Raw genomic sequence first — 13,719 nt, forward strand, 5'->3', positions numbered from 1 at the left:
ATACACCCAGCAGCGCAATTGTGTTGAAACCCCCCCCAAATGTCATGTTCAGAATGTGCATAGATTATTGTCAGCAGTCTTATAGCACAGCCTAGGAGAAAAGACCAGGGTAATTTGATTATACTTATGTGAAGAATCTCAGAGAATAGATGGAAAACATCATCCCAGAAATGAGCAATTTTTGAGCAAGACCACCAAATAAGTATGTAGGTGCCCTCCGAGTCACAACCTCTCCCAACAGCAATCAGAAACAGTAGTATACATCTTACGTAGACGGGTAGGTATCAGATACCACTTATAATAGATTTGGAACTCGTGTAGTTTCAAGGCGGCACATCCCTGCGGACAATCGTATGCAAATATTGTACACTATTTGCATACGATTCAATGCGTGATGCGATTTACTGTAGCACCCCCCACTATCCACGTCAGCCCCGCAAGGGGATGCAGTAAGTGTCCTCCCGACGTGTTCATTCCCCCACTATCCACATCGACACAGAGTTGATTTTATAAAGTGTGACGAGTGCAGCGAGCCACCGATCCCGAAGCCTGGCGAGCACAGCGAGCCCCCCCCCCCCCCCTGAGGGGCGCGGAAAATGAGCCCGAAGCGTGGCGAGAGCAGCGAGCCCCGTGAGGTGACATGGATTACTTGACGTGTATTCCGCATTCCCTCACGGGGCTCGCTGCGCTCACCATGCTTCGGGCTCATTTTAAGTGGACCCTCGTGGGGCTCACTGTGCTCGCCACGCTTTGGGCTCTGTGGCTCTCCGCCGACGTGGATAGTGGGGTATGAACAGGTCGGGAGTACGCGCACCGCGTCCCCTCGCGGGGCTCGCTGCGCTCACCGCGCGCCGGGCTCGTTTTAAGCAGACCCCTCGCGGGGCACACTGCGCTCGCCAAGCAATTCTGACGTGAATAGTGGGGGTGTGCTAAATCGCATCGCAGATCTAATCATATGCAAATCGTATGCAAATATGGCATACGATTTGCTGGAAACTACACAAGTACCATAGATTTTATAAGCGTTTTCTTTGATTAAAGAGGAAACAGAGGCCTTGGAGCCTCTTTCATGGATAGTGTCCTTGTCTGGAGGTCTCTGACCCACTGGAGCTCGTGGCTTGGTGTATATGGGAGTTTAACATGTAACAGAGAGTTATATAACACAGAAATAATTCCTTTACAATGGGGTCTAGTGATCAAGCTACTGTAAGAGGTAAAGAATAGAAAAAAAATGATAATTTTTATATATGAGAAGCACAACAATTGGAGTCAAGAAGGAATACAGTGCAAATGTTGTATTTTTTTATTTGCTATATTTTCAGTGGTGTAAGTAAATTCTAAGATTTTATTAAAAGTTGGTGTCCCAATTTTTTTTTTTGGGGGGGGGGCTTTTTATTTCTAATTCTTTTGTGCTCATAAGCAAAAAATATATTCATGGGTATTTGCGCTTCAAAGGATAGATACAGGCAATACAGTTAATAATTGTATTAATTTAATAATTCCACTTTTAAAAATAAGCTATTTAGCTAAAAGTGCATATAACATAAATTAAGCAATGAATTTTGCTGCATCCTATAGTACACATTTTAGGAAATTTTAAATATCACCTTGATTCCTATAATGTCCTTCTCTTTTTGAGCCCAAAAAGTGGGGTCCGTCCTGGATGTGTTATGGTTACCGTTCCTCAATTTAATTCCTCCATTGAAGACAGGGAAGGTGGCAATAATATTAATGGCTGATGGAGTATTGGAAGTATGGAGCGTCCACTTGATCCTCTTGTAGGCAAATTAAGGAGGTAGCGTTTCTCCACAAACGCAATGGTATAGCCTGAGTGGGATCCTGTTGGTGTTGTGGTAGGGGGTGACACCCCTTTTTTTTATTGTTGCAGCTTGGCAAGGCAGCCTAAATACAGGCGCCCTATCCAGATATTTTGGTATCTGTTTCTCTACAATGTGCTCATAACCATGTTCTATCCTTTCTAGGCAAGAGTGGCTTCTAAACCCCTGACAAGAAATGGTTATTCTCCAAAAGGTAAGATACGTTGTCTCCATCAGTTTAAGGGGTTTGCATAGTGAAAAAACTTTAACAATTTAAAACAAATTCCCTCATTTGAAGAAAATCATTTGAATCATTTTATAAGATGAATCCCCAACAGCCAACTTTTAATATTTTGAGAATATTATAAATCAATTTTTTCCATCTTCAGATTAAATATAGTCTTGGTCACCTGCATATTTTTGTGAGTTTTTTGGATTTTAGTTGTGGTTATGGCTATATTAAGTATCGTATTAGGATTATTACGTAATCAAAATACCTTTTAAAAACACATACAAAGTTTACAATATTCAACTATTTTATGATATAAGGGTAAAAATATATTCCAGCTTCTTATTTTTTATTCACAGTTTGAAATATTGTAGGTTATTTGGGGTCCTAATTATAAAAAAAAAAAAGTTTAACCCAATATTCATGCGAATAGACTGACTACTAATTCTAGGCGCATAAATCAGTAGTTGATGGAAAAACACAATATATTATTAACAGAATGAAAAAAATAATGATATGTGTCCCCAGGGGCATTACCAGATTTTTGGGGGCCCCATAGCAACAATTCTAAGAACCTTATCCTTATAATATTAGCGAGACAAATGCACTATAGTAGTTCACAATATACCACATTATAGTGCTTCCAGTATACATTATGCCACAGATTCTCCCCTATTAATTTTATGCCAGAGTTCCCAGAACATATTATGCCACACTGGTGTCCCCAGTTTATAATATACCACATTGTAATGCCCACAATTTATATTATGCCTCATTGCAGTGTATCCAGTTAATATTATGTCACATTTGAGTGCATCCCATACATATTTTGCCACACTACAGTGCTCACGGTTCACACTTTGCAACATTACAGTGCTGCCAGTTCATTCATATTATGTATAATTACAGTGCACATTTCATATTTTTTTCATATTACATTATAGGTCCCCTTACCATTATAACACCCACTGCACATGCCACTCACGGTAAATGAAAAATCACCCCATTCAAGACAGGCATCAAGCCGGACCCAGTTGCTTAACAAGCACTTCTGGAAACTTGGTAGAGAAATACATGCCCTGTTCTGGGGCTCTTCAAACCTCTATGCCCCATAGCAAATTTATTTAGTTAATTATTTATTTACAGTTTCTTATATAGCGCAGCATATTCCGTTGCGCTTTAGAATTGGAAACAGTGATTAAACAAACTGGGTAGAAACAAACCGACATAGAGGTAGGAGGGCCCTGCTCGCAAGCTTACACTCTATAGGGATAATAGGAGGGATACATAAGGATAGAATTCCATAGCATGGCAGGCCCATCAGATTACAAGAAAGTCCTGATGGGATGCAATTAGATATGAATGCAACTGGAGGTTGTGTGTGGGTCCTGAATATGATAAGCTTGCCTGAAGAGGTGAGTTTTCAGGGAACGCTTGAAAGTTTGGAGGCTAGAGGAGAGTCTTAATGTCTCTTAAATCATCCCCAATCGCATGTGTGTGACATTCGAGATGATGCATGGTCCCATGCACAACAGACTGGAGTCGGCGGTCGGACTGGCTGCATGTAAGATAACTCGTAAATGCAGCAATCATCGGCACATCATGGGTGCTTATAACTACCGACGCTAGGTGTGTGCCAGCGGGATGCAGAGCCCCGCCTGCAGCTCCCTGGGAGTTTTAAATGCTATAACTCGCATATGATTTATTGCATGTAAAAAATGGCACATCAAGCACATTCCTTGGCCTGGCCCCTCCCTGAAACTGGGGCAACATGCCCACCATTTCTGAAAACACCAGCGAAATTGTGCTTTGTAGTCCATATGTATAGCCCAGGTTAGTTTTTTCTTAAAACTAATTGCTGCTAATCTAGTGGCTATATCACCAAAATCACAGGCTGTTTTATTTGGGCCTATGCATGCTATGCATGTCCCTTATTATTGCTGAGTTGCTTTTAAGATGGAATAGTCATTATTATATTATTGTGCATGCTAAAGGAAATGTTGTCAATTAATGTAATGCTCCGATGGAGTGTTATTCAGTTATATGTATTGTGTATAACAGTGGTTCCCAAACTTTCTTGAATCACGGCACCCTAGAGAATAAGGATTTATTTTTCACAGTACCCCTAGGCCAAAGGTTTCCTATTGAGAAGTTCAACAAAATTATTAACTTAAGTAAATTGTCTTTGCTTTTCATCCAAAAATTCTGTTGTGTAGTGGTGGGCAATTTTGTGCTTCCGTTTGTCCATGTATTTCAGTGTTTTTCAACCACTGTGCCGTGGCACACTAGTGTGCCTTGAGCTGTTCTCAAGTGTGCCCCCAGATCTAGAGATGCCCAAACCTGTTTACAGCCACCACCAGTTCCACTGTTATATACTGGTCACTTCTTTTCATGTAAAGGGCCAATGTATTTTATTTTTGTTACCTGTGGGGACCAGTGTGATTGTTTTTTATATGGAGGCCAATAGGTTTGTTTTTTTCCTGTGGGGACCAATGTGTTTTCCCTGTGGGGAGCTCAAGGTGTGCCTTGGCAATTTTAAAATCTTATTTAGTGTGCCGCGAGGTAAAAAGGTTGAAAATCACTGATGTATTTAATGATTTACAGAACTGACTATATAATTTTATTTGATACTGGACCACCAGATATTTGCCCTGCAGAACCCCAGGATGCCATGGGGCCCAGTTTGGGAATCATTTGTATACAGTAAACCCTTTGTATTATTCTGCATAAAATAATTCTCTGTTGCGGGTACTTATGTAATATCTGGGCTCCCGTTTTTCTTATGAGACCGCGTCCCCTCGCGGGGCTCGCTGCGCTCGCCATGCTTCGGGCGCGGTGGCTCGCTGCGCTCGCCACACTATATAAAATCAACTCCATGCGTAGTTGGATAGTAGGGGTATGAAAAAATGGGGTGCATTTAACATGGGAGCCCAGATAATACATAAGTACCCTGTTGCGTAATAGTGTTGTCTCATTATTTGCCGGTAAAAAGTATATTGCTGATTTATCCCAGTTCAATTTTGAATGAATTGTCACTTTTATGTTCCATACTTCAAATAATGTTCTTATATCCTAGCCACGAGGCACCAGACTTAAAAAATATCAGTTCTCAATTCATCTGTCCAATGGCCTTGGTTCAGGCCAGTGGAGCCTCATATCAACAGGCCAGTATGCTGTATTTAGTGTAGACAGTACTGTAGAAATGTGTGCAGTAGATATTTGTGCAATATGTTCCCCTAGCTTTATTTATTACCTGCTTTTGGTTCTTCTATTCATAGTGGTATTCCCACAGACTGTCTTTGTTGATTGTCAGACTGGACTTGATGATAGATAAGCATGATAATTAAACTTTGCTGTGTTGGGTAATAACCCCTCATAGTTGTACCTTTTACATTTTGGCATATTGTCCTGTGGGGTAAAAAAAATAATACATTATGTCTAATGGTTTCAGCTTCTACTGCTGGTCATACACCAGACTGATATCATTCCAACCAGCCATCTTCTCACTGACACTTGGAAAGATGCAACAAGCATCATATTTTGAATGCAATATATCCCATCCCTTTCCACATGCATTGAACAGCTGTAGCCTACGATATGAGGACTTCTGGGTATATAATCCGTGAGTCCTTCTCTGCATACGCAGCTGTCTGTGAGCGCAGGTCTGAGCTGTGGGTGACACTGGAAGGAATCCTATTGGATCCCTCTAGGGGAACTATGTGTAAAGAAGCCCATAGGCTTTTATTAAGCAATGCCATCTAAGTCCTAAGTACTGCCACACTTGGAGGGATCACTTGTGAGAAGCCTTTGGCTAAGCTGTACCTATCAACCAAAAGCTACTGTACACCTTCTTAAGCTATAGTAGTGGATAAATAATTTACTATATATTTTTTTCACACGTAATATGAGTACCTACAGTATGTTGTGGACATTTCTGATCACATACCAGTATATATAAGCATTGAAGATTACCAGAAGACGGTACGTTAATGCATTTAATTGGAATGAGTACCCTATGGAACACATCCCTGATGAAGTGCTAGTGACAAAACGCATTAGTATTCAAGTCTACTATTTACATCTATTGGAAATTAGGAAGTTGCCCCCAATTCATTCTCGATTGACAATTACTGACATGATGTTGAGATTCAAGTCTACTATTTACATCTATGTGAAAAAGGAAACTACTTCCAAACTCTTCAGTGTGAAACTATAAACATGGTGATTCTATAAATGCAAATTTACATTTTATGATTATAATTGCAAATAATAATTTTTACTGAAATCTTCCATTTAACTTGGAGTTGTAGCCCAAATCTCTTGCAGGTCAAAAGTTCTAGATGGTGATATATATTTTAGCGCTCTCAAATCATTATACCTTTACACGGGACTTCTATCCAGGACCTGACCTGGGTAGAACACAGCTAGGACCTGGGTAGAGGACGGTGTAAATGGGTATGCCGGGTCATCCGACCCGGCTCCCATTTACATCAATGGAGGACGTACAACCTGCTGACCGCAGCGTCCGCAGGTTGGATGGATGGGGGGGGGGGGGGGGGCACACACAGCCTGCGCTGCTGTCTGCTATACTCTGCAGACAGCAGCAGCGGAGGAGGTGAATGGATGCCTGTGTTTGGCATCCATTTACCTCCCTGACAAGGGCTGGGGTGTGCACGGGGGCTGGGGGATGCCCAGCAGATTACCTTAGTGCTGGGTTTGTACCCAGCGCAGCGGTACGGGTCCCGGCGGCGATCGGCGCTTGGAGATGACGTCCTCTCCAAGCAGCGGCGGGGGACTGTGGGCGTTGTAAAAGGGAGCAAACGCTGAGTCGCACCCGATTTGAAGCAGGGATCAAAAACCCGGGTGCGACCCGGCGTTTTTGGTGTAAAAGGGGTATCTCAGATAGAGCTATTTGCTTCTGCATGTGTAATTGTTAGTTCAAAACCAGTGCTATTAGGTATAGCTATGTAGTGTATTAACTTCATATAGTTAATACACTACATAGGTTAATTGGCTCCCAACAAAATTAACCCTAGAATGTCTGTGTGTGCGTGTACATGTGGTAGGGAATATAGATTGTAAGCTCCACTGGGGCAGGGACTGATGTGAATGTTCAACTATTCTCTGTAAAGCGCTGCGGAATATGTGTGCGCTATATAAGAAACTGATAATAAATAATAAATAAATAATGTAGCCAGATTCCGCATGCTTCCTATGCAGGAGCAAATAGCTCTATCAGTAAGGTATCTGCTTTTAGTGGAACAGGCCATGGGTTATAATACAGGCTGTGAAACATGAACAATTATGATAACAATAAAAAGTGTGACATGTATTGTCCTGCTAGGAGGGGGAATTAATCACAAAAGTGATATTGAAGTGATAGTGGTCGAACTATTGACTGCCAACCTGATAATCCGTAACCTTTACATGCAGTGGGAGGACTTTGTCATTTGTGGTCAATCTTTTATGTTGATGTGCAGCAATACACCAATAGAATGAAGTTAGATGACCTACACATATACCCACTCACCAAGAAGGAATCAGCCAAAACATTCTATCAATATTTATGTAACCAATGTTATGTATTATTATTGTAAATGTATAGCAGATCAAAAGATTGATATATTTTGGGGTTGATTTTTGATCTTGGTGTGTGGTTATATTTATAACATAGGAGATTGACCACAAAGGATAAAGTCATCCCACTGCCTGTGAACCATGGACACTATGGGGGGTATTCAATGCCGTGGGCGAGCGGCGACAGCGAGCAGGGCTTCCTGCTCGCTGTCACGACTCACCCTGTCAGTATTCAACTCACCCGCCCCTCATACGCCAATTCCCCCTCGCTCCATTTTTTGAGTGAGGGGGAATTGGCGTATGCGGCTCCAGAAGCAGCGAGACTCGCGGCTAAAAACAGTGAGTTTTCTGCATTAGCCGTGGGTCTCGCTGTTTTGGGGAATTCGGCGAGGATTTCCCCAGAATGTTGAATAGAGCGAGCGGCCGACGCGGGGGTTAAACAGCGAGGATCGCTGGTTTTCTGGTTTTCTGCAATCCTCGCTGTTTAACCCCCTCGCCGGCCGCATTGAATACCTGCCTATACATCAGGCATGGTCAAACTATGGCCCTCTAGCTGTTGTGAAACTACAAGTCCCATCATGCTTTGCCACAGTTTTGCTATTAGGGAATGCAAAAACTGCTAGGGTATGCTGGGATGTGTAGTTTTACAACAACTGGAGGGCCACAGTTTTGCCTGATATATATGAACACTTGTTTTCCATTTGGACACTGTTAGCAGCCACCAATATTATTTTTGCTATCTATCTATCTATCTATCTATCTATCTATCTATCTATCTATCTATCTAATAAATATATGACTTCATAGACCAGAGAATTATGGTCTGGATTCAGACCTGTTCGCTAGGCTGCATATGTTCGCAGCCTAGTGAACAGGTAAATGCCGTCCGACTGAATGCCTGTCCCCGATGCACAAATCCCGGCATGCTGGGGGATGTGTACGCTTACACATGCGGCCGCACAAGTGAAACATCAAAATATTTTTTTCCCATTCGCAAATAATAGTCTGACTTTCATTTCAGACGGAGATTTATTTATTTATTTGCAGTTTCTTATATAGCGCAGCAGATTCCGTTGCACTTTACAATTGTAAACAGAGATAAAACAAACTGGGGAACAACAGACAGACTTGGAGGTAGGAGGGCCCTGCTGCAAGCTTACAATCTTTAGGAGGGAAACACAAGGACAGGCACCAGTAATAGCATAGCTTGTAGGTCCAGAAGGGAAGCTATATGATACATAAGTTCCTCAGAGGGTTATGCGTGTGGTACTTAAAAATGGATTCAGTATTGAATCCCGGCGGTCGGGATCCCGGCGTTCAGAATCCCGACGCCGGAATTCCGACAGCCGAAATGCCGACAAGGGGGGGACGTGGATCGCCCCCCCTTGCGGGCTCGCTGCGCTCGCCACGCAGCGGGCCCGGTGCCTCGCTACGCTCGGCACACTAATTTATTCTCCCTCCAAGGGTGTCGTGGACACCCCAGGAGGGAGAATGTGTCGGCATTTCGGCGGTCGGGATTCCGGCGTCGGGATTCTGAACGCCGGGATCCCGACCGCCGGGATTTTAACTGCATCCCCTTAAAAATGATAGGCTTGCCAGAAGAGGTGAGTTTTCAGGGAACGCTTGAAAGTTTGGAGGCTAGTGGAGAGTCTTATTGTGCATGGAAGGGCATTCCATAGGGTGGGAGCAGTGAATGCGAGCTAGTGATCCGTGCACAAGACAGACACAGATCTTGTGCAGAGTGGAGTGGTCGAGATGGGATATATTTTGTGATAAGTAGAGAGATATATGCTGGTGCAGTATGGTTAATAGCTTTATATGCGAGTAGAAGTATTTTATATTGAATTCGGTAAAATAAAGGCAACCAATGGAGGGACTGGCAGAGCGGATCAGCAGACGATGAGTGTCTTGCTAGGAAGATCAGCCTAGCAGATGGCCGAAAAGGGGTCGGACGCTGAAGTAATGTGATGTCAGCAGCACGCCCCGAGCAGGCATCGACCCATCTGCGTTCCCAGGAGAAATCCCGGTGTTTTCATGGGGAAGCCAATAAAACGCTGGGCGTTACCCTCTCCCAGCCCCCTGCCCGGCCCCTTCATTTAAACATTTAAAATGTGTTCTCCTCTGTCCTGTCCTTTGTTTCCTTCCTCTGTCCCTTCCTGCTCATTATTACTGTTGCTTTGATGTACACGTTTGTTTTCTATATGTAATAAATGCTAGTTTCTGATATATCCTGCTATTTCTTTGACTGTAAGTGATTTTTCTGTCACATTTTGTTGCTATATAATCCTGTACGTTCTACCTGGAGGGAATGTAGTTATTAATCACTGTTTGCGTCACTATACGCACATTGTATAATAAAAGAGCATTTCTCTGCCATCTGCCACTAAGCCCTATATAGGGCCATATAGCTTGCTGTCCTCACATCATTGTCACCTCTCACCACTGCAGCACATTCACACCACCACATTCATACTACATTAATTAGCATTAATCCTATAAATATGGGAGGCTTTAGATTGTAAGCCCTTTAGTCATTCCAACATATGGTGTTTTGTACTCACATTTAATGCAGCGACATGCACTAGACTGTCAATGCAAAAGTGGGATAACAGAAACCTTTGTCTCCATTAATATTTTTCTCTAATAAAGGAGTTAACATAACATGTCCCCCCAATTGCTGTGGAACTGCACGTTAAGCATTCCCTTATTCATTTCTGTACTTATCCTTAATAGCAACACTTCCTAATGAAGCTGGCACGATGAGGAGATTTTACAGGGAATTATGATGCTGTATGGGGGGGCGGGGCTAAATAATGTGCATTCATGTAATTTGGCCATACCCCTTCCCTGTATACCCACGAATCATATCATTTTGTGCTGGCCTAGTGACTGACAGCCTGGCCCGCCCCTGAAGTCACTTAGGTGGCATGCAAGGTTTCCTCTTCAGGCTTCTTCAACATATGAAATATAAAAGGTAGGCAACTATGTGGCAGTGCCAGCTGGGGGTTAGTTATCTCTACAACACAATGCTCTTGCAGTTCTGCTGATTAATTATTTGTGATCATTTGCATTGTTATTTTTATGACGGGTATCTGCATTTATATTATTGACCAAGAGATGGATATTCACATTTAAGCATCCACATTTTGAATAATGCGCCTCCTAGAGATGAAGAAGCAATCAGCAGGTAGTGCGTCATACAGCATTTGTATTTTTTAAATGAAGCAAGGACTAATTTGTTATTCCTTACCAAGACCTATCTAATCAATTATGGAGGAAGTTACATATTAGACTGAGAACTGTGTCAGTAAATACTTAAGAACTTTTTGAAGTTACTTTAGTAACAATATAGACCTAACAGGAAGCAGTGAAGTAACTAGGGCGGCTAAGGGAAGAGTAGGATAAAACCAGCCCTAAAACAACAATAAAACATAACTTTCATTTTATCCAGAAATTATTCACAGCGCTTCACTTTTTCCACATACTGCCTTATTTCAAAATGGAATAAAAACATTTTTTTCCTCAAAATTTGACACACAATAGGGGAAATTTACTAAAATAGGTATTCTACTTCACGGCCCTTATTCAGATCTGATCGCAGTACAAATTTGTTCTCAAAATGGGCAAAACCATGTGCACTGCAGGTGGGGCAGATGTAACATGTGCAGAGAGAGAGTTAAAATTAGTTGGGGTGTGTTGAAACTGAAATCCATATTGCAGTGTAAAAATAATGCAACCAATATTTACCCTGCACAGAAACAAAATAACTCACCCAAATGTAACTCTCTCTGCCCATGCCCCACCTGCAGTGCACATGTAATTTGTACTGCGATTAGATCTGAATATGGGCAACCAATCAGAATCTATTTCTTATTGGTTGCCCATAGCAACAGCACATGTGAAGTAGAATACACATCTTAGTAAATTTCCCCCAATACCTCATAATGACAATGTGAAAAAAAAATATATATAGGGCCAAATGTAATAGGGCGAGAGTTTCAGAAAGTGAGAGATTTTGGGAGAGTTTTCCCATGTTTTTAAAGCAGCAATTACACTGCAAAACCAGGTTGATTTTGCCATGTAATTGATTGCTGCTTTAAAAAACATGGGAAAACTCTCCCAAAATCTCTCACTTTCTGAAACTCTCACCCTATTACATTTGGCCCATAGTTTCAAAATTATGAAAAATAAAATTAAGTAAGAAATCACATTTACATAAGTATAGGTGGAGAGTTTGTGGGATTAAAAACTGTCACAGCTCAAAGTACATTTCAGAAGCCGTCATTTTGACCCCGTATCGATGGTTGGTGGACTGTGCATGCGCGTATACTAGGAATTGTTTTCGGTTTGCTGTGCAGCAGCCAGGTGGGTAACAAGTAAACAGCATACAGTATAAACAATAAACAATATAAACATGTGGGGGAACATGTACAGTCTTACATAAAGTTATTCCGAGGGGACACCGTGTTAGATTATGTGCAAAGGGAGCAACTAGACAGTGAGTTGTTCATGAGTTCACATGTCAACAGGTGAACTGCTTGAGGGGAGATATTTTTTAGGCTCCTGGTGGACCTGGTGGGAATAGCCCTGTAGCGTCTGCCTGATGGCAGTAGGTTAAAAAGGCCATGGTCAGGATGTAGTTGGTCTTTGACTTTCTTTGTTGCCCGCTTTTTTGCTCTGGACAGGTACAAGTCCTGGAGAAGAGGGAAGGTCCGTCCTGATTATCTTATCCGCAGTTCTGACTACATTTTGGAGTCTGCATTTGTCTCTCTCACTGGTGGAGCCGTACCAGACCAGCATTGAGGAACACAGTACTGACTCCACAATCGCAGAGTAGAAGAGGAGCAGGAGTTCTGTGGGATGTTGAAATTCCTCAGTTGCCTAAGGAAGAATAGCCTCTGCTGCACTTTTCCAAAAATAGTATCATAGTAATGTTGGGCCCCCATTTAAGTTGCCGGGAGATTGTGGTTCCTAGGAACTTGAAGGAGTCCACTAGTGACACCATACTGTGAGCAATTGTTAGCGGAGGAACACCATCAGCCTTCTTCCTAAAGTCCAGTATCATCTCAACGGTTTTGAGTGGGTTGAGCTCTAGATGGTTGCTGCTGCACCAATGGGTCCACTTCTTGTCTGTAGACCGATTCGTCCCCATCCTTGATAAGGCCAATGATGGTAGTGCCATCGGCGAATTTGCTGATTGCGCCTCTGAGGTGCAGTCTTTGGTGTACAGGTAGAAGAGTAGGGGTGAGGAGAGTACACAGCCCTGGGGGGCTCCTGTGCTGGTGGACCACACTTGGGAGGTGAATTACCCCGCTTTCACAACTTTTTTTTGTATCAGTCAGAAAGTGCACAATCCAAGAACATGTAGCTTCAGGGACTCCTTGGCGGAGTAGTTCGGGGTGGAGGATGTTGGGGATGATTGTGTTGAAAGCTGAGCTAAAGTCGACAAACAGAATGTATTGCAGGCCCAGGTTGACTGCGTCCTCAATGCATCGATTCGATCGGTAGGCGAACTGTGGTGGTCTAGCTGGTGCTGGAAAGTCACAGCTTTCAGGTGGTTCAGTACCAGGCGCTCAAATGTTTTTATGATCACAGACGTCAGAGCTATCGGCCTGTAGTCCTTCAGCATTATCTGATCTGCAGACAAACAATTTGATTAGTCAAGTAGAAAGAGTGGCAGGCTGCATGAAAAGTATCTTCCCATGGCTGCCACTCTCAGAGGTTTCCATCTGGCCTCTCTGCTTTCTGGTAACCTCCCCTCGTGCCATCGTGCTGCCAATCACTGCTGATCTGTCAGCACAACAGGACACCCCCCCCCCCCATCTGGCTGCTGCACAGAAGAACAGCCACCTGGATAATATCCCATAAACTTCTCCCCACAGCCACAAAGTGTATACCTGCCAATCAGAAGTACCTGGAACATCAAACTGGTCATGGTTGCAAAAATTTCTAATCTTCTGTTCAATTTTTTTTTGGTGTGTTTTTTAAATATTTTTATATATTTTTTTTAGTTTTTATAAAATTGTTTTGGATAACTTTAAATACATGTTCTTCATTAGAAAATCTACTATGTATGAGTGTTTTATGGGTAATAAA

At 42.5% G+C, this 13,719-nt stretch overlaps 1 protein-coding gene across 1 annotated transcript in view; it reads left to right on the forward strand.

Annotated features, from left to right (window-relative positions):
* MYO7B (myosin VIIB) overlaps positions 1 to 13,719 on the forward strand; it is a 177,287-nt gene that overhangs the window by 57,460 nt on the left and 106,108 nt on the right. The window contains exon 3 of the mRNA XM_083178235.1: positions 1,983 to 2,031. Coding sequence (XP_083034361.1) covers positions 2,014 to 2,031 — 18 coding nt within the window. The 5' untranslated portion in view covers positions 1,983 to 2,013. The remainder of the gene's footprint in view (positions 1 to 1,982; positions 2,032 to 13,719) is intronic.

This window comes from Crinia signifera, chromosome 3 (assembly GCF_055691185.1).
Source record: "Crinia signifera chromosome 3, ASM5569118v1, whole genome shotgun sequence".
In the NCBI taxonomy this organism is placed as follows: domain Eukaryota; kingdom Metazoa; phylum Chordata; class Amphibia; order Anura; family Myobatrachidae; genus Crinia; species Crinia signifera.